We start from the raw sequence: 26942 nt of genomic DNA, 5'->3' as shown, positions 1-26942 counted from the left end.
GGAAGGAAGGAAGGAAGGAAGGAAGGAAGGAAGGAAGGAAGGAAGGATGGAAGGAAGGAAGGAAGGAAGAATTAAAAAAGAAATAAGGGCTGGAAATTCTGAAGTTTGATGAAAACTATAAACCCATAGATCTAAGAATAAAATCAATAAAACTAGGTATAAAAAACATTAAGAAAACTATAGCAAAGCATATCATAATCAAAACTGCTCAAAAATAGTGATAAAGAGAAAATATTAAAAGTAACCAGAGAAAGGAGACATGTTACATATACAGGAACATCCTTATCTTTGCAATGCAAGCAAGAAAAGAGTAGTTCAACATCCCTACAATACTGAAAGAAAAAAAAAAAAAAACTTGTCAAACTAGAATTACTATATCCAGCTAAAATATCTTTCAAGAACTAAGGCAAACTAAAGATAGTTTCAGATATACAGAAGCTGAAATAATTCATCAACAAACCCATACTCTAAGAAATGTTAAAAAGAAGTCCTTCAGGCAAAAGGAAAGTAATAACAGATCTAAATTTGGATCTACACAAGGGAATGAACAGCATCAGAAATGGTTTAGTACATGAATGATTATACAAGATGTTTTTCTTATTATTTTAAAATCATTAAAAGATGATTGACTATTTTAAAAAATACACTGACGGCCGGGCGCGGTGACTCACGCCTGTAATCCCAGCACTTCGGGAGGCCAAGGTGGGCAGATCACCTGAGGTTGGGAGTTCAAGAACAGCCTGACCAACATGGAGAAACCCCATCTCTACTAAAACTACAAAAATTAGCTGGGCATAGTGGCACATGCCTGTAATCCCAGCTACTTGGGAGGCTGAGGCAGGAGAATCGCTTGAACCCAGGAGGCAGAGGTTGCAGTGAGCCGAGATGGCACCATTGCATTCCAGCCTGGGCAACAAGAGTGAAACTCAGTCTAAAAATAAATAAATAAATAAATAAACACTGACAATGTAGTATGTGGTTTATACTATACATAAAAAATAAAATGTATAACAACAATTGCACAAAGCTACTTGGGAGGCTGAGGGAGGAGAATGGCATGAACCCAGGAGGTGGAGTTTGCAGTGAGCCAAGATCACACCACTGCACTCCCGCCTGGGCGACAGAGCAAGACTCCATCTAAAAACAAAAAAACAAAAAAAAAAACAAAACAAAAAAAGAAGTATACTTGTAGTAATTTTCTATTGCTGTAACAAATTACCCCAAACTTAGAGCTTTGAAGCACCACAAATTTGTTATCTTACAATTCTGGAGGCCAGAAGGCCAAAATCAGTCTCAGTGGACGAAAACCAACGTGTCAGTTGAATTGCATTCCTTCCAGAGACTCCAGGAGACAACCTATTACCTGGCCTTTTCTATAACAGCTTCTAGAGGCCACCTACATTCTTTGGTGCATGGCCTGTTCCTCTGTTGTGTCACTTTGACTTCTGCTTCCATCATCACATCCAGTCTGACTCTGAACTCCTCCTGAACTCTGTCTTCTTTTTATAAGAACCCTTGTGATTACATTAGGCCCACCTGGATAATCCAAGATTATCTTACCATCTCAAAATTCTTAATCCTGTCTTCAAAGTCCCTTTTGCCATGTAAGGTAACATAGGCACAGATTTCAGTAATTAAAATGTGGATGTCTGGTGTGGGGGAGGGGCCTTATTCTGTTTATCACAGTACTATTGTAGACTCCTTATGCTATTCATGAAGAAGAATAATATAATTTGAAGGTTAACTATAATTAAAGATGTACACTATAAACACTAAGCAATCATTAAATAAACAAGTTATAGTTAATAAACCAACAAAAAAGAGAGAAAACGTAATCACATTAAATGTAAATTGTCTAAATACCCCTAATTTAAAAATATTGTCAGATTACATGTAAAAAGCATAACACAACTATATGCTGCCTATTAAAAAACTACTTTTAATATAAAGATGCAAATAGGCAAGAAGTAAAATAATGGAAAAAGATATTTCATGTTAATATTAATCAAAAGAGAGCTGGAGTGGCTATATTTGAATTAGACAAAGGAGATTTCAGAGAAAATAATATTAATAGAGATTAACAGGATTATTTTATAATGATAAAGGAATCAATTTATTAAGAGGACATAACAATACTAAATGTTTATGTACCTAATAACAAAGCTTCAACATACATGAAACAAAAAGTAATAGAATTGTAAGGAGAAATAAGCAAACCCACAATTATCGTCATAAGTTTCAATACCCCACTCTCAATAATTCATAGAATAAATAGAAAACAAGTAAGGACACAGAAGATTTAAACAACACTACCAACCAATTTGACCTAATCGATATTTACAGAACATTCCAAACAACAACAGCAAAACACAATTCTTTTCCTGAGCAAACAGAATATTCACCAAGGTAGACCATATTTGGTGCCATAAAACAAGTTGCAATAAATTTAAAAGAATTCAAACCATAAAAATCATTCTCTGACCATTTGGAATTAACTTGGGAATAAATAATGGGCACATCTTTGGAAATGTCCCAAGTGTTTGGAAACTAAACAATACAGTTCTAAATAATCCATGAGTAAAAGAAGAAACCAAACAGGAAAATATTTTGAACTGAATGAAAATAAAAACCCAAAATCAAAATTTTTAAATGAGGCTAACATAGTATTTACGGGGAAATTATATCAGAAAATGATGTAGTAGAAAAGAAGAAATATCTCAAATCAACAACCTGTCTACACCTTAAGAAATAGATACACCTACTATGTACCCACAAATAGTAAAAAATTAGAAGAAGAAACAGAAGAGCAAATTAAATCCAAAGTAAATAGAAGGAAATATAATATTTAGAGCAGAAAAAGCAATTGAGAAAATCAGTTCTACCAAAAGCTATTTATTTGAAAAGATCAATAAGATTGATAAACTCCTAGTCAGAATGATGAGGTAAAAAATAACATTGAAATACCAATATAATGAGTAAAATAATATGTCACCACGGATTCTACATATATTAAAAGGGTAATGCAGCAATATTTGAACAACTTTGTGCAACCAATTAGGAGAATGTAGATAAAAGAAACAAAATCACATACTAAGCTTACTTAAGATGAAACAGATAACCTAAATAGCCCTCTATCTATAAAAGAAATTAAATTTACAATTAAAAACATTATTGCAAGGAAAATGCCAGATCCATATGGATTCACTGGTAAATGCTATAAAATATTTGTGGAAGAAATAATACCAATCCTATATAAAATTTCAGAAAACTAAAAAGGAAGAAATACCTCCCAACTCATTGTATGAGACCAGCATCACCCTGACACCCAAACCAGACAGACATTACAAGAAAACTATAGACCAATATCTCTCATAAACACAGATGCAAAAAATCTAATAAAACTTGAGCAACATGAATCTAACAATACATTAAAAAGATAAAATAGTATAACAAAGTGGGGTTTATCCTAGGAATGTTATGTTGGTTTAACATTCAGAAATCAATCAATGTAACTCTTTATGTTAAATGTAAATTTAAGATATTAAATTTAATCAACCATTCCTACATAATGAAGCTTCCATGAACAAAAGAAAAACCACATGATCATCTCAATAGACACAGAAAATCAGATGACAAAATCAAATATTCATTTATGATTTTAAAAAAACTCTCAAACTACAAATAGAAGGGAGCATCCTCAATCTGATAAAGAATAGCTACAAAAAAATCTACACCTAATGTCATACTTAGTAATAAAAAAATAAATAAATGTTTTCTCCTTAAGATCAGGAACAACATAAGGGTGTCCAATCTCACCACTTTTACCTAACATTATATTGGAGAGTCTAACCAGTGCAAGAGACAAATAAAATAAATAAAAGTTATCCATATTAAAAGAAAGAAGTAAGTTTTCTTTATTTACTATTCAGGTTATCTATTAGCGAACTAACAGATAATCAACTATATAGAAAATTCTACAGAATCTCTAGAAAGCTATTAGAACTAATGAGTTTAGCAAGGCTGAAGGATATAGGAAGAATATACAAAATCAGTTGTATTTCTGTATATTAGCAAACATCAGACATTAAAATTTATAAAAATGTATTTACAATAGTATCAAAAAATTAAGTACTTAGAGATAAATCTGACAAAAATGTGAAAGATCTACACACTGAAAATTAAAAATCACTGATGAGAAAAATTAAAGAAGATATTAATAAATTGAGATATGCCATATTCATGGGTTGTAAGACTCAATACGGAAAATTGTCAATTTTCCCCAAATGGATCTATAGATGCAACACAATCCCAACCAAACTCCTAGCCAGTTTTTTGTAGAAATTGACAGACTGATTATAAAATTCATATATAAGTGTAAAGGACCTGGAATAATCAAAATAACTAAGAAAAACAAGAACAAATTTAGAGGGCTAACACCACCCGATTTCAAGCATTATAAAACTATAATAATCAAGACAGTGTGGTAAGAGTGTAAAGATAGACAAATAGATCAATAAAACAGAACTGAGAGTCCAGTAATAGACACACATATATGTGGACATCTAATTTTTGACAAGGCAATTAAGTGGAGAAAGACTAGTCTTTTCAACAAACTATGTTGAAACAATTGAATATCCATCTGCAACAAAATAAACTAATCTATACTTTGTACCATATACAAAATTAACTCAAAATGAATAATAGACCTGAAAGGGAAACCTAAAATTATAAAATTTTAGGAAAAAAAATAAGAGAAACCCTGACCTTGCATTAGGTAGTAATTTCTTAGACATAACATCAAAAGCACAATTCATGAAAGAATAAATTGATAAATTGGATTTCACCAAAATTGAAAACTTCTGCTCTTTGAATGAGATTGCTAAGTTAATAAAAATACAAAACACAGATTGTAAAAAAAATTTGCAAAGTATATGTCTAATAAATTTATTGTACCTAGAATACATAAAGAACAATCAAAATTCAGTAATAGGCAAATAGCTCAATTTTAAAATGGACAAAAGATTTTAACTTTACCAAAGAACATACATGGATGGTGTAATATTGTCATATAATGAGAAATATATATTTTGGTCTTAATCCCCACTTCCTGGCATACAGTTCCTAAAACCCCTGGCATCTCCAAGTGATGTGTCTTTTTATATGCTAATGAGATGACCCTGGCTGGGACCTGCTGGATAGCCTCAGGATAGGGGATTATTAACAGAGGAGCCAACCACAAGATTAGCAGGCTGTACCTTTTAGCCCCAACTCTTAAGTTCCCACCTCTGACCTCCAGGAAGAAAAGAGGCACCAGTGTTGAGCTAATCACTAATGGCCAATGATTTAATCAACCATTCCTACATAATGAAGCTTCCATGAAAATCCAAATGGACTAAAATCAGAGAGCTTTGGGTTGGTGAACATGTGGGGGTGCTGGGAGGGTGGCTCACCTGGAGAAGGCATGGAAGCTTCATGTCCCTTTCCCCTTACCTTGCCCTGTGTACCTCTTCCATTGGCTGTTTCAGATACATGTCCTTTGTAATAAACTGGCAGTCTAGTATGTAAACTGTTTTCCTGAGTTCTAGCAAATGATCGAACATGAGGGGCAGTCATGGAAACCTCCATTTATAGCCCATTGGTCAGAAGCACAGCTGACAACCTGAACTTGAAACTGGCATATGAAGTTGAGGCAGTGCTGTGGGCTGAGACCTTAGTCTGCGGAATCTGACGATTTCTCACAGTAGATAGTGTCAAAGTTGACTTAAACTGTGGAACACCCAGTTGGTGTCTGCAGGGAATTGGAGAATTGCTTGGCGTAGGGGAAAAGACATCCACACATCTGCACACAGAAATACTGAGTAAAAGTAGAGAGAAGAAGACAGTCTATTTTCCCTTACAGATGGCAAATAAGCACATGTAAAGATGCTCAAAATCATTATTAACGAGGGGAATGCAAGTTAAAACTGCAATGAAATACTACTATATATCTATTAGAATGGCTAAAAAAATTTTCAGACTGACCACACCAAGTGTTGGCAAGGATATGAAGGAAGTGGAACTTTCATATACTGCTGGAGTGAATGTAAAATGGTACAACCACTTTGGAAAACAGCCTGGCAGTTTCTTTAAAGTTAAACATGTATCTCCCTTATGATCTAGTTGTTCTCCTCCTAGGTAGCTAACCTCACGAGGAGAAAGTAAAGCATATGTCCGTTCAAAGACTTGTACACAAATGTTCATAGTGGCTTTATTTATAGTAGTCAAATACTGCAAACAAATCCAAATGTCCATTAACAGGTGAATGGATAAATTAACTGTGATACAGCCATGCAATGAACTACTACTCAGCATAAAAAGGAATTATTGATAGAGTATTAATTAGTAATTATGCTAAGTGAAAGAAGCCAGACACGCCCTTGTCCCTAAAACAGGGAGTACACAGAGTGTGGTCCCAGTATAGAAAGCAAATCAGTGGCTTCCTCTGGGGAGGGAGTAAAGAAGGGTAGAGGCACAGAGAAGCGCAGGAAGGATGGATTTCTAGACACATAGGAAACATGGATATGTTCATTATCTTGATCGTGGTAATGGTTCCACAGGTGAATACATGTCAAAATTTATCAAGCTGGACACATTAAGCATGTGCAATTTATTGTATGTAATTATACTTCAATAAAGCTGTTAAACTTTTTTAATAACAAGGCAATCTCGGGGACTTCTGCTTCTGGAAAGATGAAATAGATAGACTTTTTTATATTCCTCCCACTAAGTACAACTAAATATCCTGGACATTATTCATAGAACAGACATAAGAAATAACTGAAAGATGAAGAGAACCAGTCAGACCAGCTTGGGACTTTGGGACCTGAGAAACAACAGGGTGGGTAGTGAGCTCGCTGGGTATTCTTTTATCTATCTACCTATCTATCTAGCTGTCTAACTAGCTAGCTAGCTATTTATTGAGACAAAGTCTCACTCTGTAGCCTGGGCTGGAGTGCAATGGCGCAATCCTGGCTCACCACACCCTCAAACTCCTGGGCTCAAGCAATCCTCCCGCCTCAGCCTCCCAAGTAGCTGGGACTACAGGCACACACTACCATACCTGGGTAAGTTTTAAATTTTTATAGAGACATGGTCTCACTATGTTGCTCAGGCTAGTTTCAAACTCCTGGGCTCAAGCAATCCTCCTCTTTTGGCCTCCCAAAGTGCTGGAATTACAGGCATGAGCCATTGTGTCTGGCCCAATCTTGGGTATCCTTTATGCCTCATATATCCTGGACTGGATTCTGGAAAAGCTAATAACCCAGAAACACCAACAAATGAAGACCAATAAAAGCCTCAAGAAAATCCTGCTCTCTCTAGCCAGAGGACCAGGAAAGGAGCAGCCTAGCAACACAAGCAGGCATCCCAATAGCTTTGCTCGGTTGGTGTCAGAGAAGGCTAAGGAAAGAGCCGGAGACTTGTGGTATGAGTAGAGGCCCTCCTCCTCCCAAATAGGATAATACCAGTGGAGGCCTAGTGGGGAGCATGAACTCCCACCTCGACCCAGCAACAAAAAGGTGTTATTCCCCTTGTTAAAGAGGATGTCATACTAGGTTGTCAACAGAAGCCAAGTAGAGAAGCTGGATTTCCACACCCATCTGATAGTAATGAGGGGAGCCTTGCCTCGCCTACTAGCATAGCTTGAAAGGAGACCTGCTAATACAGAAGATTTAAATAATATCCAGAGTCTCATAACATAACAGCCAAAATGTCCAAGATTCAGTCAAAGCCACTTATCTTATGAAGAACCAGGAAAATCTCAAAAAAGAAAAGACACAGATACCAACAACAAAATAACAAAAATGTTAGAATTATCTGACAAGGATCTTAAAGCAGCCATTATTAAAAGTGTTTCAACAAGCAATTATGAACACATAAAACACATTCAGCAAAGAAATAGAAAATATGAAGAATCAAATAGAAATTTGAAAACCAAAAAAAATTTGTAACAAAAAATTTAAAAGCTCTCAATGGATTGTCTTAACAGCAGAAGGCAGAGGACAGAATAAAGAAGCAGTGAACCTGAAGAGAAAACTACAGAAATCACCCAAGCTAAGCAACAGAGAGAAGAATTTTAAAAATAAATAAACACAACCTCAGGGACTTCTGGGACTATAACAAAAGATCTAACATCTGTGTTGTTGAAGTCCAAGAAAGAGAGGGGAAAGACGGTGGAACTGAAGAGATACTCAAAGAAATAATGGCTGAAAAATTCCCAAATTTGGCACAAAAAAAAAAAAACCCGAGACCCACAGGTTCAAGAAGCTGAGTAAACTCAAACAGAATAAACCAAAAGAAATCTATGACAAAACGCATCAAAATCACATTTCTGAAACTAAAAACAAAGAAAAAACGTGAAAACAATGAGAGAGAAACGACACCTTACTTATAAGGGGAAAACAACATTTAAATTTAAATGACAGCAGATTTCTCATCACTAACCATCAGAAAGAACTGCCAAAACCTTTTTCAACTGCTAAAATAAAAGGACTATCAACTCAGAATTTTATATCCAGCAAAAATATCCTCCAGGAATGATGGCAAAATCAAGACATTCTCCAATGAAGGAAAACTAAGAAGTTGTAACCATCAGATTTACGCTAAAAGAATGGCTTTAAAAAGTACTATATCAGAAAGCAAATGCTAAAAGAAGGAATCTTGGAATGTCAGTAAGGAAAAAAAACAATGAAGGAGTAAAAATATGAGTAAATACAATAAATGCTTCTCTTATGTTTTCTAAATAATGTTTGATGGTTGAAGCAAAAATTATAACACTGGTGTGGTTTTCAATGTGTGTAAAGGAAATATTTAAGACAACTATATTATAAATGGAGGAGAGTAAAAGGATTTAAGTAATAAGAGTGTTGGGTTGTAATAGAATAGTTTTGTATCTTGATTGTAGAGGTGATTACACAAATCTACATGTGTGATAAAATGGCACAGAGCTACACAATGTCAGTTTTTTGGGTTTGATATTGTAAGATGTATTTATCTTGGAGGAAATTGGGTGAAGAAGATAGGCTATCTCTCTGTATTATATTTGCAACTGCAAATTGCAAATATAGTCACAATTGCAATTATTAATTATTTCAAGATGAAAAGTTGATTTAATAAAGAAGAAATTATATGAATCCCCTTCCCCACTCAAAAGCAATCCCTGACAAGTGAAAGCAAAATGAAACAAATAAATCCAACTGTGTATTGAGTTAGTGGCACAACCACACAGAGGAACTATTTCAAGTGACCTTAAAGGAGAGTAATTTGGCTGCACATGTTTAATGGAATATACCCTAAGGACAAAAAGAATTGCAAAAAAAAGAAAATATCTTAAACCTTTTTCAGTAATCTTATTGTTAATAGTCATATTGTTATTCTGATAGTGTGTGTGTGTGGGGGGTGTGTGTGTGTGTGTGTGTGTAAAATAAAGCAAATAAGTAATAACATCAATATCATTTCTAGGATTTTTTTGGTGTAGGAGAAAGTAGATACAGAATTAAGATACTTAAAAACTGTTTAAAACTGAATTGAATGGGATGTATCAACACAATTTCATAATGTATTTTCTCTTAAAAAGAAAAAAAAAATCATATTTCTTAGTACTAGTCACTGATAAGGCCTAGAAACAAAGACCAAGCCAGGAGTAATGAACAACACTAGACTGCGGTCTCTAAGTAACATTTCCTACAGAAAGGAGCCAGGATTTCTTCAAGAGGTAGCTGATTTCAGGCCTGGAGAGCAGGAAGTGTACAGGATGAGCCTGAAATATTTCATCCTACTATTCGGGTGGCAAGAAGGCTATCGGAAACTACTGGGGTTGTTTCAAAATACCAGCACTGGGTCGGGCACAGTGGCTCATGCCTGTAATCTCAGCACTTTGGGAGGCCGAGGCAGGTGGATCACAAGGTCAAGAGATCGAGACCATCCTGGTCAACATGGTGAAACCCCATCTCTACTAAAAATACAAAAATTAGCTGGGCATGGTGGTGCATGCCTGTAATCCCAGCTACTCAGGAGGCTGAGGCAGGAGAATTGTTTGAACCCGGAAGGCAGAGGTTGCTGTGAGCCGAGATCATGCCACTGCAGCCTGGCTACCAAGAGAGACTCCATCTCAAAAAAAAAAAAAAACACCAGCACTGACCAGAATGGCCAAAGATGAGGCAATATAAGCCTCATAAGAATAATAACTACACTGGATTAAAATACATCAAATATGTTTAAATCTGTGAGTTCCTGGTGGTACTCAAAAAAATAATTATTATTATATTGATTGTCTTTGGAGAATGTTAGGGAACCAACTCATTATTTTGAAAACTGGTAAATAGAGGGGAAAAAAGTCATTTATCCTGCCTTTCATATGTGAACTGTATCTCACAATAACTAAAATTTTAATGAGTAAATAGAGGGGAAAAAAGTCATTTATCCTGCCTTTCATATGTGAACTGTATCTCACAATAACTAAAATTTTAATGAGGGAATGTTTTTCTTTATAGAAGTTGTAGAACTAACAAATGAAGATATAATGATAGTCTTGGATTGAATATTAACTTTTTGCAACCCTTAATGGGATAAAGAATCTAGGCAATTACCATGAAGGGCTGCTAACGTCAGTAAAGGAGGTAACCAGACTGTATGAGCCTCCTGATGAAAGTACACACTACCACTTAGGAGTTGTTCTTACCTAAAAAAAAAAGGAACCTGAATAAATCTCTAGACCTAACTACCAATTCACAGGAATAACACCATGGGAACGCAAGCACCAAATCCTTCTGGGAAATCCTACAGTGTAAGCAACGCAGTGTCTTCAACAAGTAACATGCAAGGAGGAAAGAGAGAGTCAGAGACAGAGACAGAGAGAAACGCAGAGATGTTAAAAGACACATCAGTCAATTGCAATGTAAGGCTCCCATTTGGATCCTGATTTAAACTACAGGGGGAAAAAATTAATGTTGGCCAAATATTTGATGATATTAAAGTCTTATTGCTAATTCTTTGAGCTCTGATAGTGATTGTGAGTTTGTTTGTTTGTTTAAGTTCTTTACCATTTAGAGATACATAACAAAATATTTACAGATGAAATCACGTGCTTTTACGTATTTGCTTCAAAATAATCTGAGGTCAGGGAGGAAAGTAAGGAGTGCGTACAGATGCAACACGACGGACCATGAGTTGACCATTGTTGAAGCAGGGCTACGTGGGGATGTGTTTTACTATTGTCTTCAATTTTATATGAAGGTGAAATTTTTCCAAATGAAACATTTTTTAAAATATATCCAGACAGAGCCAGAAAAATCACATTCCTATAGCTATCTCCCTAATAAAAAGGTCTTTATTCTGTTCTTTGCAGCCTAGAAGACTAGTGTCATTGCAGCTGTCATAGTACCAGTAATATCAGTAATAATAGGCCAGGTGCAGTGGCTCACACCTGTAATCCCAGCACTTTGGGAGGCCCAGGTGGGTAGAACATGAGATCAGAGGTTCAAGACCAGTCTGAGCAGCATGGTGAAACCCCATCTCTACTAAAAATACAAAAATTAGCCAGGTGTGGGGGCTTGGGCCTGTAATCCCAGCTACGCAGGAGGCTGAGGCATAAGAATCACTCGAACCCGGGAGGCGGAGGTTGCAGTGAGCCGAGATCATACCACAGCACTCCAGCCTGGGCAACACAGCGAGACTCCATCTCAAAAAAATAATAACAATAATAATAATAGCACCCAGCATTTCGGAAGTACATACTTACTATGTGCTAAACTCATGTTATGAGTTTTTAGGAATAGTCTCATTTAATTCAGACAAAATATTATGTGGTAAGTACTGTTATTATTTACATTTTACAGATGAGGAACCTGAAGGACAGAAGTTTGGTGACAAAGCTAAGCCTCACACCAAGATCTAATGGCAGATTTCTGGCTTGTAACCAACACTCAAAGGTAAAAGATGAAGATTGCTGTCATGTCCTCAGTCTTGCCTTCTTTGGGAGAAACACCTTTAGCTCTTTCACTCCCCACTCCACCCCACCCCTGCTACATGGCTTCAATGCCCCACACCATCCTTGTCGCATTCCTCAGAACACCTGCCAGGAGCCATAAAGTAACTGAGTTGCTTTAAGGGATTTCAGAGGCCCGTGTGCAGCTTGCCCCACTCCGATCCCACCCAAGCTGCCTGGATTCCCAGACAAGCTCTGGTCCTCCTCCCTCCAGACTGGGAGCCTGCACATGCGCATGTCCCAGGAGTGGCGTGGCTCACCTGGGCCTCGGTGCCTCTTCTCCATCCAGATGTAGCAGTTGTTCTGGGCCACCCCAGTCTGTGAGTCCAGGAAGGGAAGACGCACGCTGCGCTCTGCACACAGCCGTGAGTTGTAACTCCGGCAGTGCTCAATGGCTTCCTTGTAGAACTGGTCCCCCAGCCTGCCAGAGTCAGAGAGTGAAAGGGTGAGGCCAGGAAAGACTGAAACACATCCAGAGGGAAACAAACACACCTCCCTGGGAAGACTGAAGACCCCCCAGTTATGCAGACCAAGGCAATGAGCACCAAGAGCCTTGAAAATGAGCCGAATGCAACTCAGTGTCAGGTCTTGACCAGATTTTATTTTCTATCCCAAATCCACCAGGCAACTTAGAAACTCCTCTAACAAAGAGCATGGGCTTCCAAGGATGAGTCACCAGTAAAAGAGAGCTGTCTATGTTCTAGAAAGCATGAGGTCCCGCTCCAGAAGGGAGGTAGCTCTGGAACAACCTCTGCGTGGAATCTAGAGGACATCACACTTCTAGAACCTCCTCACTCATATTAGCTACATTTTATTCTCAGAAGTCACCAGCAAAGGCACTCTAGGTGAACCCAAATCACCAGCAAAGATACCCAGTTTTCCATTGTAACAGAAGAGAAACACTCCATATAAACAAAAACTAGGACAGAAAAAAACATTCTATAAAAGTAGGGATATTGCAGGAAGGAGGAGGTGTAGAGGAACAGGCACCAATCTTTTAAAACTGTATTACTTAAAGAAAAATAACTTTCTGATAGAAAGCAAACAGAATTCAACAATTTTGAATTCAAAATAATTCAACTCAAGGAGTTTAAAAAACAAACAGAAAGACCTTTCTGGTTTGCTGGACTGAGAATCTGATCAAGCACAGTAGGTTTTACTTTCCTGACTCTGGTATTTTTGGACACGTGGTGATGCTACTAATTTTAAGATAGTGTCCTTTTCAAAGACCAAAAATAGAGCATTGATATAATTGATCAAATGCAAAGCACTAAAATAATCAATGAGATCAAATACCTACCAAATAAAACATAGGCACAGGCTAATAAATGTCTCAAAGAAATACAAATGTAATAACATAACCTATGCCAGGTAAATTCAAGCCTATTGCTGGGGTCAGGGGCCAGTGGGTGCAAAGGAGTGGAATATGGGAAGAAGAAGTAGGAAGGGAAGGAGCCACAGAGGTCACAGGGACAAAAGGAAGAATCAAGAGTTTATTCTGAAGCAACATTATGATATCTTTTTGTTTTGGTTCTATGTAGATTTCAGAAAGTCAAAATGAGAGGGAAAGTCTCTAAAAATAATATTTCTTAACCAAAGTATTTAGAGGAATAAAGAAAACAAAATTAGGGATTTGTTTTTTGGGGGTTTTTTTGGGGGGGTTTTTTTGGTTTGTTTGTTTGTTTGTTTGTTTGTTTGTTTGTTTTTTGAGATGCAGTCTCACTCCGTCGCCTAGGCTGGAGTGCAATGGTGCGATCTCGGCTCACTGCAATCTCTGCCTCCTGGGTTCAAGCGATTTTCCTGCCTCAGCCTCCTGAGTAGCTGGGATTATAGGTGCCCGCCACCATGCCTGGCTAACTTTTTGTGTTTTTAGTAGAGACAGGGTTTCACTATGTTGGCCAGGCTGGTCTCAAACACCTGACCTCAGGAAATCCACCCGTCTCAGCCTCCCAAAGTGCTGGGATTACAGGCGTGAGCCACCACGCCTGGCTTCAATTTCTTAATTGTGGTAAAATACACATAACATAAAATTTCCCATCTTAAGTATACAGTTTTAGTGTACAATTCAGTGACATTAAGCACATGCATACTGTTGTACGACCACCACTACCAGCCATTCCCAGAACTCTTTTCATCTTGCAAAACTGAAACTCTGTACCCATTAAACAATAACTCCCCATTCCCCCTCTGCCCCCACCTCCAGAAACTACCGTTCTGCTTTCTATCTCTATGATTCTGACTACTCCAAGTACTTCAGAAAAGTGGAGTCATACAGTATTTGTCTTTTTGTGACTGGCTTCTTTGACTTAGCATAATATCCTCAAGGTTAACCTATGTTATAGCATATGTCAGAATTTCCTTCCTTTTTAAGTCAGAATAATATTCCACTGTATGCATACACCACATTTTGCTTATCCATTCATCTGTCAGTAGACATCTGGGTGCTTCCACATTTTAGCGATTATGATTAATGCTGCTATGAACATGAGTGTACAAATATCTTTTCAAAACCCTGATTTCAGGCTGGGCACAGTGGCTCATGCCTGTAATCCCAGAACTTTGGGATGCCAGGCAGGTGGATCGCCTGAGGTCAGGAGTTCGAGACCAGCCTGGCCAATATGGTGACACCCCGTCTCTACTAAAAATACAAAAATTAGCCGGGCGTGGTGGCGGATGCCTATAATCCCAGCTACTCAAGAGGCTGAGGCAGGAGAATCTCTTGAACTCAGAAGAGGTTGCAGTGAGTTGGGATTGTGCCACTGCACTCCAGCCTGGGCGACAGGTGAGACTCTGTCTTAAAAAAAAAAAAAAAAAAAAAAAAAAAAACTGTTTTCAATTCTTTTACGTATATACCCAGGAGTAGAAGTAGAATTGCTGAGTCCTATGGTAGTTCTACTTTTCATTTTTTGAGGAACCACCATACTGTTTTTCATGGTAGCTATACCATTTTACATTTCTAGCAACAGAGTACAAGGGTTCCAACTACCCCACATTCTCATCACCACTTGTTAGAAAGCAAAGTTTTAAATGCACTTTTCTGTACTCTTTTAAAAAGCCAACGGGTCAGGTTCTAACAAAGAGCTTAAAACAAATACCTTACTTGGGAAAACACAACCCTGGAAGCTTCTGAGGCATCATTTGGAAATTACTTGTTGACAAGCATCCAAAAAAACAAACTACAAAACAAAAAAATCCCTTTGCTCCTTTTTCACCTCTGAACATCTTCACATTCACAAGGAAGGCATAATATGCTCAGAAAGTGCCCTGGCAGTTGCAAAACCAAACTGCAATCAAATTGTAATAGTCACACGGCTGGAAATGAATTGGGGAGGGGATATGAAAGCCCATTAAGATGCTATAAAACTGAATGGCACATAAGCTGATGTAATCAAAGCTGGTAACAAGGATCATGAGATTGATCAAAAATAAAGAACCACTTTTTACAAAGTATTTGTGTCACACCAGCTTAAATGTTTCCTTCTGCTATGGTGATGTAGCTCAGTGGAACAGAACTTTCACAGGCAGCTTGGCCCAGACAAGATGACCCAGGTTGTTCAGGGTGTCCTGGATGTTCCAGCCCCCACCCATGAAACAGCAAGCAGCCACACCACATCGATGAGAACTGACAAGAACATTTGACGGAGAGGTGTCCAACGTGAGAGCAGCAATCTGTTTTCCCAGGACCTTCTAACAGACTGCCAAAAAAAAAAAGATGTTACTTATCCCAACCGCAGAAATTCTGCTGAAAAGAGAACCCATAAAATCAGGCCCCCCAAAAAATGAAAATGAAAAATTATATAGCAAAACTCATCTACTTGGAGATGATCATTTTCAAAATCAACTTCTGGAAACCAATACAAAAGAAATCTACACAGTAGGATTCCAAATTGGACTTGTCCTAATATGCTAGTAACTCACTTCCAACAGCGTCAGTCCAGACAAGAGGAACAAGAAATTGAACTTGCTAAAAATGCAAAGTGAGGTTGGCCAACATTGGTGCTCCACACCAACTGGATTGAGAATGTCAAACAAAGTGGCACGCTGGGCGAAAATTAATTTCATCTTAAATACTTTCCACTTTCATAACATGCAATGTTATTAGTAACAAGCATGCTGGGGGAAAATGTATATTTCTAAATGTAATCTTTGTGTGAATGATACTTCTCTTATGTAAACAGAAAAGACTTTCTGTGGACTGGGACAACTGCATTAAAGATCGAAGCTGCAAAAACATGACATTCAACAGCCCCTCTACCATCATCTCCAGGGAAGTCCTTTCAAACAGACCAGGTGTTGACAGAGATTCGGAACCAAAATTTAAAGCCTTTTTCAAGATATAAGAGGAGAAAAGAGACTTCAACCTCCCTGATAAATTCAAGAAGCACTGCTCCAAAAGTTAATTAGCCAAAATCTTCACAGGGCTTGCTATGCTCTCTAGAAGAAAATCAATGGCTAGTTCTCCCTAACCCGTAGAAAGCAATTTAAACAGTAGAGGACAAATGTCCTTTCCAACATGGTATTTCTACCAAAAACAAACAAAAAAAATCCCACAATGATAGGATCCCAGGAGTGACATTTACATTAAAGTCGAAGGGGTCAGACGGAGCAAGGAAAGGCTGGCAGCAAATGACTCATCTGTGGAGAGATGACCAGTGTACCCTGGGTTGGATCACACATGGGACAGTCCCCGCCATCACCTGCATGCACCAAACGGAGGGGGGCTGGATCCCCAAGGGATGATCGATGTCTTCAGCTGGAGGAAGCTGGCACAAGGCAGGGTAGAATGATGTTCTTATCAACAACTGACTTCAGGCTACTCAAGGCTGCAATCAGAAATAGGAAAGGCAAGGGGAGCAAATTGCTGGGCTGCCCAGGCCCCCCAGACAGCATTCTGGTTGCAGCAGTGCTGGCTGCCTCAGTCTAGGGGTCTTTATGAGGGATAGAGGTCCCTCTGTGATCCCATCTGAAGTGAGAAGCCATCCCAGCTCTGAGAGCTGTTTCCACATGAGATTTTCAGCAACCCTCCTTTAGCCTCTCTGTGGAGATGGATTCCAGGGGGCCAAAGAAGACTCAGAATGGGAAACATGAGACTTCTCCAAAGTGACTGCCAACCAGGCTCCAAACGTGATTTTTCAGAGCCTGTGAATCACACCCCCTCTAAGACCCTCTGCCCTTCGTCCTCCAATCTCCTGCTCTCAAGACCACACCTGCTTGCTCCGATTTCTCAGATCACTCTCAGGTCCAGCCAGACACCTGGGCTCCTCCCTTTCACTATCTCTCTTGTTCTGTGTTCTTACCCGAGGACAGGTGTCCTGCCATACCAGAAATGTGTGTCCAACAGCAAGTTTCTTATCTTCTGCCAGAAGCCTGCTTCCACCCACCCAAGTCTCAATCCTCCTCGGGGGTGGGGGCCAAGGCTATGCTGCCCTCCCTCTCCCTAGCAACTTGGCCTTGACTCTTCCCTTGCCTTCAACCCATCTGGAACTGAGTTCTTTCGTTTATCAGGAAGTTGTCCTTTCTCTCCACTCCCCCTGTGTGGCCCCAAGTCCTCTTTGCTGTGTAAACAGGACCTTGGCCCATCACTACTATCTGTGCACAGAAGCAGAGATAAGCAGAGCTGAAGAGAAGCCCTGGCCTGTGGCAGGATTTTGGGGCTCTTCTTCCCCCAGCGGCGCCTCTTCCTCACTGTGGGCATCAAGTTTTCCTGCTGTCTCACTCAGCTGCTCACACTGCCAGAGCCGCCCACAAACACACATGAAAGTTCATCTACACCAATACGCTAACTTCCTGCTATTTGCATTTAAACATGTTTAACTCAAACTGTTCATGGAAAGCTCTGTCTCCCATTTAGTCTTTTAGAATAACTGGCACACAGGGGGCAATATCTGGCAAGGTGGGGGAAAGTTTTTATTTTCCTTGAAGTGGTCCTGTTCCTAATGCATCTCTTGAAAGAAGACCAAGTTTAGTGTTTGTTACAGACTGAATTGTGTTGTTCCTCCTCACCAGAAAAAAATCCACATGTTGAAGCCCTAACCCTCAATATGATGGTGTTTGGAGATGGAGCCTTTGGGAGGTGGTATCATTTAATATTTACCCCTGCCCAAATCTCATGTTGAACTATAATCCCCAACGCTGGGGGTGGGGCCTGGTGGGAGGTGTTTAGATCATGGGGCAGATCCCTCATGGCTTGGTGCTGTCTTTGTGATAGCGAGTGAGTTCTTGCAAGATCTGGTCATTTTAAAGTGTGTGGCACCTCCCCGCTGACACTCTCTCTTGCTCCTGTTTTTGTCATGTGACTTGCCTCCTCCCCCTTTGCCTTCTGCCATGATTGTAAGTTTCCTGAGGGCTCTCCAGAAGCCAAGCTGATGCCAGCACTGTGCTTCCTGTACAGCCTGCAGAACGATGAGCCAATTAAACATCTGTTCTTTATAAATTACCCCATCTCGGGTATTTCTTTATAGCAATACAAGAATGGCCCAATCCAGGAGGTAATTAGGTCATGAGGACAGAGCCCTCATGATAGGATTAGGGCCCATATATAAGGAAGAGACGTGAGCGAGCTCTCTCACTCTCTCAATCTCTGCCGTGAGAGGACACAAGAAGGCAGCTGTATGCAAGCCATAAGGAGGACCCTCACCAGGAATCCGACCCTGCTAGCACCCTCATCTTGAACTTCCCAGCCTCTAGAAATCTGACAGATAATTATTGTTTAAGCCAGGGGTCCCAAACCCCTGGGCCACAGAGCAGTACCAGTCCATGGCCTGTTAGGAACTGGGTGGCACAGCAGGAGGTGAGCTGTGGGGTACAAGTGAGCATTGCCTGAGCTCTGCCTCCTGTCAGATCAATGGCAGTATTAGATTCTCATAGGAGTGCAAACCCTACTGTGAAGTGCACATGTGAGGGATCTAGGTTGCCCACTCCTTATGAGAATCTAATGTTTGATGATCTGTCACTGTCTTCCATCACCCACAGATGAGACTGTCTAGTTGCAGGAAAACAAGCTCAGAGCTCCCACTGATTCTACATTATAGTGAGTTGTATAATTATTTCATTACATATTACAATGTAATAACAACAGAAATAAGGTGCACAATAAATGTAATGCACTTGAATCATCCTAAAACCATTCCCTCCCCCACCCCAGTCTGTGGAAAAATGGTCTGCCATGAAACTAGTCCCTGGTGCCAGAAAGGCTGGAGACTACCAGTTTAAGCTACCCAGTCTATGCCGTTTTAATACAGCAGCTGAACATGACTGAGGAAGTGTTTCTGGATGTTTCCCAAAAAAGGGCTAAGGCGGATGGGCGAGAGAGATTCCAATCCCCTTTCCTTCCTCATTTTTTCTTCTTCTAACAAAGACAACAATAATAACACTATAATATCAATTTCAACTCAATTCAATGTTTAGTATTTGTCTTCTCTACTAGATTATAAACTCCATGAGAACAGGGGCCACATCTGCAGAGCCACTGCACACAGCCACTCACGCTGAACAACTCCAGCAAGTACCATTCACATCAGCATCAATGTGAAGGCCACCCCCTGGAATGGTGGAGCCCAGCACCCCTGCATACCTGCCTGGCCTTCTTGCTGATTTACCCACAGTGTTCAGCACAGAGCCCGGCACATAACAGGTGCCCAGTAAGTCTCCATTGAATAGCATTTGACAACTCACATTCCACTCACCTAGGGCAGGCATTTAAATTAGAGCAGGAAGGCGAATGTGGCATGGGTATGTACAGTCTGCAGAGTCTGTGACTGGCGATTTACACTGGATGGCTGTCCACTTGCAGCTTCAGCTCCTGTAGTCCTCATCACCCAGCACCTGGGACATTGCAGCACTAAGTAGCCTAACTGCAAGCGCTATAGCCCTACTCTTACCCATCTTGGCAAAAGGAATTCTCCCTGAAACTCAATTTTTATTCTTTCACTCCTCAGTGTAGAACCCAAGATGGCACCCATGGTGCCCAGGTTCCTCTGCCGGGCTGAGGAGGCTCCCAGGAAAACTATGTATTGGGGTAAAGTGGAAAGAAGACTTGGAATTGGTCATGTCTGAGTCCAGCTCCACCCCTTAATAACTACACAACCCTCAGCAAGTTACCCTCCCTGGGCCCCAAGTCTACCACTCACAATATGGGTAACATGATCCCTACTTCAGACCTGTGAGAAAATTTAATAAGCTAGAACCTCTGGCTCACAGACATAAATGTCTGCAATCAATAGCCGTTCCTTTCTTCTTCCCCAAAGTATAGTACTTGCTGCCACTTTGTGGCATGACCCTCTGCCTGAGCAGGCTGATCCCTGCCATGTGATGCAACACTCACTATCGTGGTGTCCTTAAGGCTGTCGGGGACCCACTCAAACTTCTGTTGCAGGACAGAAGGCCTCTGAGTCACCAAGGCTGAGCCTCAGACATCCAGGAGAGCAGGGCAGCTGATGCATGGTGACCCCAGCAATCCACCCAAGGACTGCCCTAAGCACACAGACCACATCTGGCTTGTTTACTGCTCTCTCCCAAAGTCTAGTACATGCTGGGTCATGCCTGCCACACTGGGTAAATGATGAATGAGTGAGTGAGTGAGTGAGTGAATGAATCTTCCTCTTACCCCCCTGCATATATGAAACAGACAGCCCTACCCCTGAACCTCAACAAAATACTTTATTTATATCCTTCCCTCCAGCTGGAATTTCTGTATTCTGTCCTTGTCCTGGCTGATCTTACCCTAGCCAAGGGCTGCCTGAAAACTTGCTTCTTCCAGGAAGGTTCACAAGTTATCTCTACCAGTAGGGTTTGCTCTCTGGCTTCTCTGAGCTACCTTACCTGTCTTACTTTATCTTCGCTGGTCTCTGCCATCTTTCTTATCTCTGCTCACTTAATTAGATTGGAAGTATCTTAAAGACAGGAACTGAGAGCTATGTGCGTGCATGCTACCCAACCACGCACAGCGCTGGGAATGTAGAAGCATGTGATAGATTGCTTGACTGAACTATCATGTCATCCTCAGCAAACTAATGAAAGCTTCACAGTTGAGAGGTGCTCGGGACGTTCTACCTTTCTCCATGGGAACATGAGTTGAGCCTGAAGTTATCTGGCTACTTCTCCAGAGCCCAGGATTAGGTATCTGAAAATAGATATCCTCCAAGTTCAAATCCTATTGAGATTTTTCCCATGTCCTTAAAAAGGTCACTTCAGCTCCTGAGATTTTCATTTCTCCATATGCAAATTCATGCCACCCTGCAAGGTGCCACAGAACTGACATTCTCCTTCTCTGAACTTTACAAGAAGCTCACTGAATTCTCAATGATGCTGACATCAGACCTATGCCAGGAGAACCAGCTCCTTCTCTGCGTGGGTAGAAATGCCTTTCTTGTGCTTAGTGAGAATGCCATCACCACATTCTCCAAAAGAAAGGCTCTCAAACTTGGGATTGTGAAAGAATCGGTAAGGGGTAGGAAGCTGTGCAATTCTGATTCTAGAGGTTTGGGATGTGATTTGGGATGTGATCCAGACATCAGCTCCCCAGTGATCCTGAGAAATGTGAGACTAGCTGATCTAAAGATAGCTCCCCAACCTCTAAAACAAGGGCATGAACGAGAGGGGCCTTGTGTTGCTCCTCAGCCGCCATGTTTGAATGGCAGAGCTGGACGGCCCAGTTAGCCGACTTTGTTTCACTCAGCTGGTTTTGTTTCTGTGGGAAAACTTCTTTCAGGCAGCTGGCATGGATTACCCTGGCAGCACTAACCTGGAGCAGACTAATCCCACAGAAGTCCTCATCCCTAACAAAATTGCCAGAAGCCCTGGTCAAGGCAAATGTATGAAGATCTGACATCCTTAGTCATTCTGTGGGTAGCTCTGATCTTCAAAACATCCCAGGAAGGGCACACTGGGGACAAAGGTATCCCCTCGGAAAGTCATGTCTGACAAACAGCTTGAATGTCCATCATGACTTCGATGTGGCTCAGTCTGATGCTCAGACCCAGTAGACCCAATAAATCCCTTTTCCAGCATCTACCCTGGTGAAGACTTTTCAGGGACTTATTATGCAAAGCTGCCTAAGCAAGACGGAATTTATATTGAACCTGGCCATGATTTCTGAGCTGCCACTGGGTGTTCTGATGACATACGCATCTCGGGGTTGAAGTCAAGGGGCTGCCAAGGACAAGAGACTGGAGGCAGGATAAAAGCAGTGTGATTCCTTCCAGTAAATAACGGTGGGATGGCAGGGGAGGCAGGACGGGGATGCTCCGGGGAGGAAGAGGACTGTAGCTTTTCTTGTACCCTAGGTTTGCCTTTCAAATGGCATCCAGACATGACCAAATAAATCTCTCCTCTGGAGGCTAACGAATGTGTAGAATGCAACAAAAGTGAGGTGGTGGGGAAGCCTGCTTTATCTAGGGTGAATCATACCTAGAAAGAAAACATGCATCCATCACAGAAATTTCATTGATTGAGAAGGTATTTTTAGTTTCCTGATCCACAGACTGAATCCTTCCTGAAACTCTCACTATGAGCAGAGCACTCGGATGATGCCTCCTGGGTGTGATCGCCTATAGAAGCAGACTATTGATTACAGACAATTCTTAGACAAACACATCCCCAGCCCTCATCTTTGCCACTGGAATGCAAAGGGTGCTGCCTTCCCCAGTAAAGGGAATATCAGTCTGGTATTTACCATGGCCACAAAGAACATGTTGTTTTATAGTCAATTCTCTATACAGCAGCCCAAGTGATTTTTTTTTTTTTTTTTTTTTTTTGAGACAAGGTTTTGCTCTGTTGCCCAGGCTGGATTGCAGTGGTGCAGTCACAGCTCACTGCAGCCTCCACCTCCCAGGCTCTAGCAATCCTCCCACCTCAGCCTCCAGAGTAGCTGGGACTACAGACACACGCCACCACACCCGGCTAATTTTTGTATTTTTTTATAGAGATGGGGTTTTGTCATGTTGCCCAGCCTGGTCTGGAACTCCAGGGCTCAAGCAGTCAGCCTGTTTCAGTCTCCCAAAGAGCTGGGATTACAGGTGTGATCCACTACACCCAGCCCCAATGATCTTTTAAAACTGGAAATCAGGGCTGGGCGCGGTGGCTCACGCCTGTAATCCCAGCACTTTGGGAGGCCGAGGTGGGTGGATCACGAGGTCAGGAGTTCGAGACCATCCTGGCCAACTTAGTGAAATCCCGTCTCTACTAAAAATACAAAAATTAACCAGGCGTGGTGGTGGACACCTGTAGTCCCAGCTACTTGGGAGGCTGAGGCAGGAGAATCATTTGAACCCGGAAGACGAGGTCGCAGTGAGCTGAGACTGTGCCATTGCACTCTAGCCTGGGCGACAGAGCGAGACTCCATCTCAAAAAAAAAAAAAAAAAATGTAAATCAGGCCACAACATTCTCTCCTACAAACACCTCCAATGTCTTCTCACTGTACTCAGGACAAAATCCAAACTCCTCCCATGGCTACAGGTCCCCAGGTTGGCTGGGCTCACCTTTCCTGCTTCATCCTGTCCCCTGTCTCCTTCCCCACTGCACTCCTTTCTGTTCCTCTTCTATACTAAGGGTATCTCACCTCAGGACCTTTGCATATGCCGTCTCCTCTACCTGGCACGACATGCTTCCTCCAGATCTTCTTATGGCTGGCTGCTCCTCTGAGAAGTCTTCCTGGGTTCACCCTATCTGGAAGTAGCCCACCCTGCCCTGCCCTACCCCTTGCTATCTCATATACTTTTTTTCATAACACCTCTATCAAAGTTTTTCTCTTTGCCTACTGATCATCTCTATACAACTAAATTGTAAGTGCCACGAGTGCAGGGTCCTTGTCTCACCAGATTCCCAGCCCCCAAGGCAAAACTTGGCACATAGGAAATGCTCGACAGATACCACTGAACAAATAAATGAAAGCTCTAGGCCCACCTGCAACTGACAGCTTGCATGATACAGGAGCCTGGCCTTGTAGAGGGCTGGAAGTCAGTGCTGGCAGGAGGCCCCCAGCATAGGAAATAAGAGTCACACAGCCGCCACTGCCTCATTCCTGGCCCTCCCTGCCCAACACATCATAAATGACAGCAGGTCAGTGGCACAGTCCACACTCAAACCTTGCTCATGGCCATCCACATACCCCAAACCTGGAGAGAGATTGGGGCCAGGTAGATACACAATGCCATTCAAGACATCAGACACTGCTTTCTATGCCCAAAAGGGACATTCCAGGCCTGATACTGGCACAAGAAACTAGCAGTGCCAGAAGATGGTCTCCAACACATCCATCCGTGTCCTTGAAAGGGCCACTCCCTGGAGTCACGTCTTCTGCATGGTCTTTCCCGGAGAGCTGATCCGTGTCCTCCTGCAGAGCCCTGGGCCCATGGGTGGTGCCAGGGGCAGTGGCAGGATGGGGGTGGGGAGGCTGCTTGACAGGAAATCAATGGGAACTGAAGGTCATCCGGAGGGCGCAGTCTCCCCATCATGCACCTGCTGGCATGGGATTTGTGGTCCTGACCTCGCTTGGGGGCCTCTGCCCTCCTGTCAGAGTTGGTTAAAATCAGCCTGCAGAAGCAAATGCCCTGCACACCAAATGATCTCCAGGCAGCCCTTCTAAGGGACATCCAGCCAAACAAAGAAGCACTGAGTCTCATTTCACCCGCCGCAAGGTTGAGAGTCACCCCAATCTCTCTTGGCAGCCTCCTAGGAAAATTGTCTCAGACCTGCCACTTTTGGAGGCACATACTTTTAAATAGAACAAAGCCAGACTGACCGAGAGGCTGGTTACGTCCCCAAACTTAAGTTGCCTGGTGGAGGAAGTAAAAATACACTGGGAACCAAAATGACTGAAACTGAAATATTGAGCTCACCCTAGAAATGCCTAAATGTGCCCTCCTCACCTCTGCCTCCCAGGATAACCACAAAGGACACCAAAACCTCTGTCCTGCCGGCGGGGACATCTCATTTGCTTCTCATCCCAAAAACCATCAGGGAGCTTGGCTCAATCTAGAATCTGATTTTCCTTCCCCACTATACTTGTTTTCCCAGGTTCCCATTCTCCCTTCCTTTCCAGGCCTTTCTCCTTTACCATCTTCTTTCCCAATTCGCTCCTCATCAAGAGTCATTTACACAGGCCAGGAGCAAAGTGGTCAGCCTAAGTCTCCAATTCAAAAGTTGAAAATGGGCCAGGCGCAGGGGCTCACGCCTGTAATCCTAACACTCTGGGAGGCCAAGGTAGGAGGATTGCTGGAGACCAGGAGTTCAAGACCAGCCTGGCCAACTTGGTGAAAAACCATCTCTACTAAAACTACAAAAATTAGCCAAGCATGGTAGCAGGTGCATGTAGTTCCAGCTACTTAAGAGGCTGAGGCAGAAGAATGGTTTGAACCTCGGAGGCAGAGGTTGCAGTGAGCTGACATCGCACCATTCTACTCCAGCCTGGGCAACAAGAGCAAAACACTGTCTCAAAAAAAAAAAAAAAAAAAAAAGTCAAAAATGAATATGGTATAAAAATAAAGAAAAGGCCAGGCACAGCAGCTCATGCCTGTAATCCCAGCACTTTGGGGGGCCAAGGCAGGAGGATCACTTGAGGCCTGGAGTTGAATACCAGCCTGGGCAACATAGTGAGATCCCTGCCTCTACAAAAAAAAATAATAATAATAATAAAAAGTTTTAATGAAGAAGAGAACCTTCAACATATTTATAGAAGGATAACAGTAGCAATAGTCATAGTAGCAATAGTGGCATAGCTAATATTTATTGAACATTTACTATGTGTGCCAGGCACTGTTCTAAGCACTTTACGGGTATTATCCCCATACAACTTGTAATTGTATTATTTCCATACAGTTCCATGATTTTATACCCCCACACACACCCCACTTTGCAGATTGGCAAACTGAGGTACAGAACGTCTTGAGTGATTTGCTAGGGATCTATGTGGCCTTGTTAACACATAACAGCCTTGCCAGAACCTTACTCTTGGCCACTGTACTGTCGGCCTCTTACAAGGGCGCCACTGCCCCCTCACAATGAGTTTTGCCTCCAGAACTAGAATAACCTGAACACTTCCTTTCTTGGAGGCACTAGGTTTCTATGAGCATCAACCAACTTGCTAGTTAATCTTTCTTTTCTTTGTGCCTCAGTTTCCCAAACTGCCAAATAGCCCAAAAATAAACCTTTTTATCACAGAGCCGTCTCTCAGTAACTCAAAAAGAGTTAACATGGGGCTTCCTGAAAAGATACCATCAGAGAAATACAAAATGTCATTATGCAGCTTAGAAACCAAATCCATCCCAAATGTGAGCAAGGGGTGATGGACTTGAAGAGGCCCTGTGGTTCTGAACATCGACTAAGGCAGAAAAAGAGAAATGCCAGAAAGTCATAAACTAAAGGGTCAGATTAAAGAATCCCAAAATGTAAGACACTGTCTAGTCTGGTGCCTGGTTTTATTGCAAAGGAAATCAATAACCAGGCCAGGTGCAGTGGCTCACGCCTGTAATCTCCCAAGGCGGGTGGATCACCTGAGGTCAGGAGTTCGAGACTAGCCTGGCCAACTTGGTGAAACTCCATTTCTACTAAAAACACAAAAAATTAGCCAGGCGTGGTGGTGCATGCCTGTAGTCCCAGCTACTCCGCAGGCTGAGGCAGGAGAATTGCTTGAACCCAGGAAGCAGAGGTTGCAGTGAGCCGAGATTGTGCCATTGCACTCCAACCTGGGCAACAGAGTGAGACTCCATCTAAAAAAAAGAAAAGAAAAGAAAAAGAAAAAGAAAATCAATAACCACAGAGGTAAGGCGATGTCCATAGGACATACCGAGGCAGAGCTGGGATCAGATCCTCAGTCCAGACTCCTAGTACAGGGATTCCTCCATCGTTTATGGGAAGGGTCAACAAACTACAGCCCCTGGGCCAAACTTAGCCCAGGACTAACTTTTGTAAATAAAGTTTTAT

The 26942-nt window shown here is 41.5% G+C and overlaps 1 protein-coding gene across 2 annotated transcripts in view; it reads right to left on the bottom strand.

Moving 5' to 3' along the window:
* The window catches only part of DPF3 (double PHD fingers 3), a 279920-nt gene that overhangs the window by 143967 nt on the left and 109011 nt on the right, over positions 1-26942 (bottom strand). For both annotated transcript variants that reach the window (XR_002724662.1, XM_023183047.1), the window contains exon 2: positions 12283-12443. Coding sequence is in view for 1 of the 2 variants with exons in the window: in XM_023183047.1 (XP_023038815.1) it covers positions 12283-12443 (161 nt within the window). In the remaining variant the exon portion in view is untranslated. The remainder of the gene's footprint in view (positions 1-12282; positions 12444-26942) is intronic.

The sequence above is a fragment of the Piliocolobus tephrosceles genome, chromosome 6 (genome assembly GCF_002776525.5).
Source record: "Piliocolobus tephrosceles isolate RC106 chromosome 6, ASM277652v3, whole genome shotgun sequence".
Taxonomy (NCBI): domain Eukaryota; kingdom Metazoa; phylum Chordata; class Mammalia; order Primates; family Cercopithecidae; genus Piliocolobus; species Piliocolobus tephrosceles.
This window is presented reverse-complemented; position numbering and strand designations above follow the sequence as displayed.